This window comes from Melanaphis sacchari, unplaced genomic scaffold (assembly GCF_002803265.2).
Source record: "Melanaphis sacchari strain LSU unplaced genomic scaffold, SCAv2.0 Contig0_pilon_pilon, whole genome shotgun sequence".
Classification (NCBI taxonomy): domain Eukaryota; kingdom Metazoa; phylum Arthropoda; class Insecta; order Hemiptera; family Aphididae; genus Melanaphis; species Melanaphis sacchari.
The window spans coordinates 23,469,230-23,476,229 of NW_020270366.1; the positions used below are offsets into that span (position 1 = coordinate 23,469,230).

The window sequence follows — 7,000 nt, forward strand, 5'->3', positions numbered from 1 at the left end:
AACGTAAATTACTTGTTAACACAAATGTGGGATGTGTTACGCGCCGTTGAAGATTACGCACGGGCGAGGCGTTCTCAACATTTTAATTTTTTTCAATCATTTATCTTCAAATATCAGCCGATAATTATATTACAAAAATGAATGACTTGAATTAAAAAAAATTATATATTTAAAAAGAGGGAGGAGATGGGATGTTGATGTAAGTATTAACCTCAGGTTACACCACTTGTAAAATTCATCTATATAATATATTAATATGTAGGTACGTCTATCCGCTGACCACTATATGGAAATGACGATTAACAACACGAGGCGATTTTGCAAAAAGGTCAAGCTCGACACGCAATGTTCTCTCGCCCCATTGTCAACGAAAACCACAATGAATGTGTGTGCGCGTAGGGGATGGTGGAGGTTTTTTCTTTGTGATTATATGTCAATTTCCCGAATTTCTTACCGTACGATGAGGAATAATCTGCGTTAGAGTGCCAATGTGTGACGAGGATGAAAAACGGTCGATGTCCGTTTCCCAACCCGACGCCGCTGAAAAAATAAACAGAATAATCACTATATAATCAGTCTTCTATTTTCTCAAAATGGACGGCGCCACAATAACAATTTTGAGTTGTAATAATGATACGTTTTCGGTTACCGGGTATCGTGTCGTAGCGCCGTCGTGTTTACGTTTACATAATATTATTATTATTATCCGCGGTCACGCGACGCGTCCTCGGCGCAAGGTTGTCGACCCCTTCCCGCCGTGTACCGTAACCGCGGTTAGATGCGATAGCCACCCGCGCCCTACTGCCCACGCATGCGTACAGACGCACGCGCTCTATAATGACCACACGGACGCGGGACGGGGGACAATAACACACCTCCGCCACAGCCGCCGCCACCTGGCGCCGACGATTCCGTCTTCCGAGCCCTCAGTTCACAGCGTTGTCAAGAGACGTCGATTGTGTATTGCTCTGTTTTCGCTTATTTCGTACGATATTTCGCGCGCCATTTCTTCCCGAACTATTTTCTTCCTTTATGACACTGATATAAAATCAATTACAGTATGGGCACTCTGGATAAACACTGCATCGGCTATAAAATTGACGACGTGTTCAAGTCTAACGCCCTGGTAGACATCAGGGCTTGCAATAAACCCGTGGTCAAGGTAATGAATCACGATTCACGAATGACTAGACTGGCATTAAGCATTATAGATTTGTTTAGTTTATGATTTTTTCCTTTTGTTCGCCGAATTTGAATTGTATTACGTTCGCCATTATTTTTATTGTTTTCGCATGACGGACACAAGTACACAATGAAGACGATAGCAACAAGCATTTTAGTATTTATATAGTACTTCCTATCTATATAAGATAGTACTGTTAGTAGGTATATCTAATCGTTACTGTAACGTGCACTTGCCACTTAGCTACTCGCAATTCGTTACAAGTTTCTGCACGATCAAATCAATAACAATAATATTGTTGTAGTTGCTTACATGGACTCGAAATTAATGTTTCTTGAGTTCACTGCTTGATAATTATTTCAACCAAGTTCGTAATACACTATATATTGTACAATAGAGAACTAGACGATAATAGAACGGTGGTTATTTAGGTGTATTATATTAAGTTGGTTGTAAAATGCATTTTGTGGCGTGTAATTTATTTAGAGAGAGAAAGGGCAGCAACGATATGTGTTCAATTATGTATTTGCATTATTCATGAATATTATTTCATGCGTTGAGTACCAGTTTTATCTTGTAGCGAATGTTCGTGTGTTATTACATACATATCATCATAATAATACTAATTCATTTAAGAAGTCTGAAGAGAGTGTTGGATTAAATTAGAAGCTTTTCTCTGTTGATTTAAAAAATTTTGTTTTCCATATGAATAGTGTAATTGTATACAGTAGGTAATCCTTTGTTGTAGAATATATGAGTAATATTATTTTGTTTTGTTTTTTTTTTTCAGTTTTATGTGCTTAAATTTTTTCTATAGTATTTTGTTTTTGAAATGCATGAATTCCAGTTATTATTTTAACAACATACTATCAAAGTATCAACATGACAAATAATACGGTACAATTTATTATTTAATATACTTAATTTATAATGTTATATATATTTTTTCAAATATTTCATTAAATTTAAAATTGTTATTAATATAATATTTAAATTAAATAATAGTCATTATTTCGTGGAGTACGTAGTTCTAAGTTTCGTCATGTATATGGATCCCCGTCGAAGCGAGAAGAATTATATGACAATATACCAATCACACGTAATGCTCATGATTCTAATTTTTGTGCTGCCAACCCAAAATTTGTTGCCATTGTGACTGAAGTAGCTGGTGGTGGAGCATTTGTAGTATTACCAATCAATAAGGTATTAATTAATATAAAACATTATTTGGAATAATATTCTGTGAATAATTTATAATGCTTATTTGATTTTAGACTGGTCGTTTAGATTTAAATACCAGTAAAGTTACTGGCCATAGAGGTCAAGTTTTAGATGTTAAATGGAATCCATTCAATGATAACATAATTGCTTCTTGTTCTGATGACTGTACTGTAAGTCATATTTGTCTTACAATTTGTTTTTATTTATTGAATTCTTTAATTTTAAAATTCATTTTTTTTCTTATTGATATTTTATAGATTAAACTGTGGTATATTCCAGACAGTGGTCTAAGTTGTAACTTAAATGAATGGCTGATAGAGTTAAGTGGACATCGTCGTAGAGTTGGTTATATTGAATGGCATCCAACTGCAGAAAATGTCATAGCTAGCTCTGGTTTTGATTACTTAGTAAGAACTATTTAATATTTATTTAAAAAAATTAACTTATACTATAAGTTATGAATTATAATATAACAGATAGAGTTCTTCTATGGTATATATTTTATTATAAAGGATATCAAGATATATTTTGTATCGATATATATGTTCAATATATCTTATAACGTAAATAAATATAATTAAATATTGTTTGCAGTTATATTTTAATGTTTTGTAAGTTTTCACTTTAGTGTATGTTTAATTAATTTATATTATTATACGCTTAAAAAAAAAAGGAGCACAAAAATGATTCTTAATTTTAATTTTAACTATTTCTATTTGTATAATAGGTTATGTTATGGGATGCAGGAACTGGTCAAATTTTAAATACAATCGATTGTCACCCAGATATTGTACATTCATTAGCATTCAATAGAGATGGTTCCAGATTAGCGACAACTTGCAAAGATAAAAAAATCAGATCAATTGATCCTAGATCTGGATTAGTGGTTTCAGTAAGTTAATATATTATTTTAATTTTTATAATAAAAATATTTATACCTGTATATTTTTGCTATATTTTTCGTATTATTTAGGAAGGAATTTGTCATGAAGGATCACGTTCGTGCAAAGTAATATATTTGGATAATGAGAGGTTATTGACCACAGGTTTTTCAACATATTCAGATAGACAGATAGCTATTTGGAATCATACTGATTTATCAGAACCTTTGCATCGTGTCAATATTGATTCATCTTCAGGAATCCTATTCCCATATTATGACTATGACACAAGAATGGTTTACTTAGCTGGAAAAGTTAGTTAGAATATAGTTATAATTCAGTATAATTATTATTTATTTTGTTGGACCAATATATTAATTTATTGATAAAAATATGTGATATTTTTAGGGCGATGGTAATATAAGATATTATGAAATAGTTGACGAATCACCATACATACATTTTTTAAATCAATTTATATCTGGTTGTCCACAGGTTAGTTGTATGTTAAGTTTAAAAGAATGTTAACCGTAGCATTTTATATTTATTTTAAAATTAAAGATTAACTTAATTATTTTATTTTTAGAAAGGATTTGGAATGATGCTTAAACGTGGCTGTAATGTGAGTCGTTGTGAAATTATGCGATTTTATAAGTTACATACTACTCGTAATGTCTGTGAACCAATTTCAATGATTGTTCCAAGAAAGGTTAGATAATATAAGACTATTAAATATAGACTTTTTTTAAAAGACCAAATCTTTAAAAATATTATTTTATTTATATTTATATACATAATGAATGTTTTATAGACATTGCATTTTTTAACAAAAAGAAATAGTTAGAAAATCCATCATAATAAAAGTACTTAATATTTTCTCCCATACGTATCAATTTTTTGTTATTGGCAGTTTTAATTAAGTAATGTAGCACAATAAAATAATTCTAATATGTAAAAAAATATTTTTTATTCCGTAAAATAAAATCAGTTGATAATGTATTATTTATTTATTTGTTAATGTTTAGTTGCCATTGGAACTGCTAGCAAAATTGTTTAATAGTAATCGATATAATCAAATAACATTAATCATTTTAGATTTATAATCTAGTAATAATTAATGAATATAACTGTAGTTATTGTTTAGTTACCATGACTACAGTCTACAAGGCCAGTAATACTATTAATATCCTATTTATTATTTGATAAAATAATTATTTTTTGAAAATTTAAAACAAAAAATGTTGACATATAAAATTAAAAGAATCTAAACTAACATTATTTTACTACTTTTTTGTTTTTATTTATTTCAGAGTGACCAGTATCAACATGATTTGTATCCTGATACAGCTGCTCCAGTACCAGCATTGAGTGCTCAAGAATGGTTTAATGGAATTAACAAACCACCAGTTTTAATGTCAATGAAAACAGGTATGTAATTGTTTTGTTGTATAAAACTAAAAATTAATTGTTTTGTTATTGATTTTAGGAGTTCCAGTGAAAACACATAAACCTCAAGCATTTGTTTCTAATGAAGCCACTCGTAATGACACTAATTATCGTATGAAATTTGCTTTCCTTTCCAAGGAAACAGTGCCTGATTATCGACCACTAGATGTAAATACAATTAATTAAACTTTATTGGTTAATAACTAATTGATCAAACATTATTATTTAATTTACTTATAAAGATGTTGCCAGAGATCGAAAAAGTCCAAAAGACTCAAGTTAATCAAAATATGAAATTTCAACAAATACAACAGAAATTGAGTAATTCATTAGTAGGCAAATTCACTAATACAGTAAGCTTAAAAATATTAACATTTGTTAGTTTTTAAAATATTATAAAGTATTATTGAATATTTTATAAACATAATTAGTGTGTTTAATTACGATCATCACATTTTTGTTTAGTTTATATTTAATTTTGACAATAATTTATTTTAGACTGATGAAAATGAAGAATGCAATAATATTAAAGAAAACTCAAATTCCGATATTTTGAAAAACGAATATCAGGTTAGTGTTCATATCTATTATTTGTTTTGGTTGCATTGATTGCAACTACTCGCTATCTTTTTATTTATATTTTAAGCATAAAAATGGATATGATTTATGAATATTTTATATAAATTTCAATTTTTAAAAATAAAACACATGCTATAATTTAATTGAAAATATATTTTTTATCATGCCATTAAATATTCAAATATATAAACAATTTTAAGTAATCAATATTAATTTTCACATTTTTAACATAAACCAAAAATTGCATTTACTGTGATTTATTATTTAATATATAATAAATACCTTTGTATAATAATTAAAATAAAAAACATTTACGATAGCTTTATTTGCATTTATACCTTGTTTTGTTATTATTATTATTTCTTGTATTATTTAATATTTTATTATGAAATGGTGATTATAGATGAAGAAAGCTTTCACTCGTCAATGTGAAGAACTAAACATGCTCAGAAAACAATTGGCCCACAGAGATCGGCGCATTCAAGATCTTGAGGATCTTGTTTCTACACTTCAATCGCAGCTTAAGGTTCAAAGATTACAGTAATCAGTAGATTATTACCAGGTGTAATTCTCTCTCTTTATATATTATTTTTAATACTTTTGAGCTTATGCCTTTTGGCTAAAATTGTGGCCCAGAGGTTATGAAACCTACTTGAGTAATAATTAATCAAATTAGCTTTGAAGCTTTAAGCTGCAAATATTTTTAAGTAAGAACAAAATTCAGGGTTGAGACTAAATTTTAAGAGAAAAAAAATTCTTTTTTATACCCTATTACTTCTGTGATCAAATAATATTTTATGATTTTGCAATAATATTTGCAATTATAACTTAATTTTTTTTTAAATTAAGTTATCATTTGTATATTTATGTTTTAATGAGTAATTAAACTATTTATTTTTTTATTACAAGTTATATTGAAAAGAAATTGAGGTGTCATAATCAAATAAGAAAATAATGTATTTCTTAAAAATAAAATGCGTGTAAGAGATAATGTTAAGTAAAATCTGATTGATTGTGTGTTTAAAGTTATAAAAATCAGTCAATACAAATATTTAGTCTTATTAAATAGCAATTTTAAAAGAGTATTTGGATAAATTGTAAATCATAATTATTTATAAAGACAATTATTAATTAACTAGGTGTCAAACATTTCAACAAATATTCTGATGTTCTAAGGACTTAGTAAGATAATCACATCATTTATATGATATATGTTTTTGTTTTATTATATAGCCTAAACAATTATCAATAATTATAATTTATTGCAAAATTTAATTTACTTAACATTTATTTATACATATTCCATCTGACTAACGTATAACATCAAATTGTATTCAGAAAAATTTATTTTATTCTTGTTATTTTAAATATTATAGTAAATTGAATTACCTTAGAACTATTGAGGTTAGAATATCATTTAGGGCTCAAGTAAGCTTTTTATTTATAAAATTAAAAATATTAAAGTAAAATGGTTTAAAATTGATATAAAATTTGTTATGTATAAGTATGGTGGAGACAGCAAATATTCAAATATGACACCTTCTTAATCATTTTCATTTATATCAAACATAATTATTTTATATCACATTGACCAAATATTGATTATCTAATGCGGACTGAACAAATGAAATCATATACTCCAATAACAATATTACTAACTATTATACAGAAATCTCAGTTTATTGTATAA

The 7,000-nt window shown here is 27.8% G+C and overlaps 1 protein-coding gene across 2 annotated transcripts; it reads left to right on the forward strand.

The window, feature by feature from the left end:
• The first annotated feature begins 906 nt into the window (after positions 1-906).
• On the forward strand, positions 907-6,110 carry LOC112596373 (coronin-2B-like). 2 transcript variants are annotated; one of them, XM_025342033.1, is made up of 14 exons: positions 1,073-1,162; positions 1,974-2,080; positions 2,189-2,386; positions 2,458-2,574; positions 2,662-2,811; positions 3,132-3,296; positions 3,378-3,599; positions 3,694-3,780; positions 3,872-3,994; positions 4,596-4,713; positions 4,772-4,899; positions 4,974-5,084; positions 5,230-5,301; positions 5,714-6,110. In XM_025342033.1, the coding sequence occupies exons 2-14, from the start codon at positions 2,066-2,068 to the stop codon at positions 5,852-5,854; spliced, it is 1,647 nt and encodes a 548-aa protein (XP_025197818.1). In that variant the 5' UTR covers positions 1,073-1,162; positions 1,974-2,065; the 3' UTR covers positions 5,855-6,110. The 2 variants fall into 2 exon arrangements, with proteins under 2 accessions (XP_025197809.1, XP_025197818.1); XM_025342024.1 differs by lacking the exon at positions 1,974-2,080 and having other exon boundaries at positions 907-1,162.
• Positions 6,111-7,000: the final 890 nt, after the last annotated feature.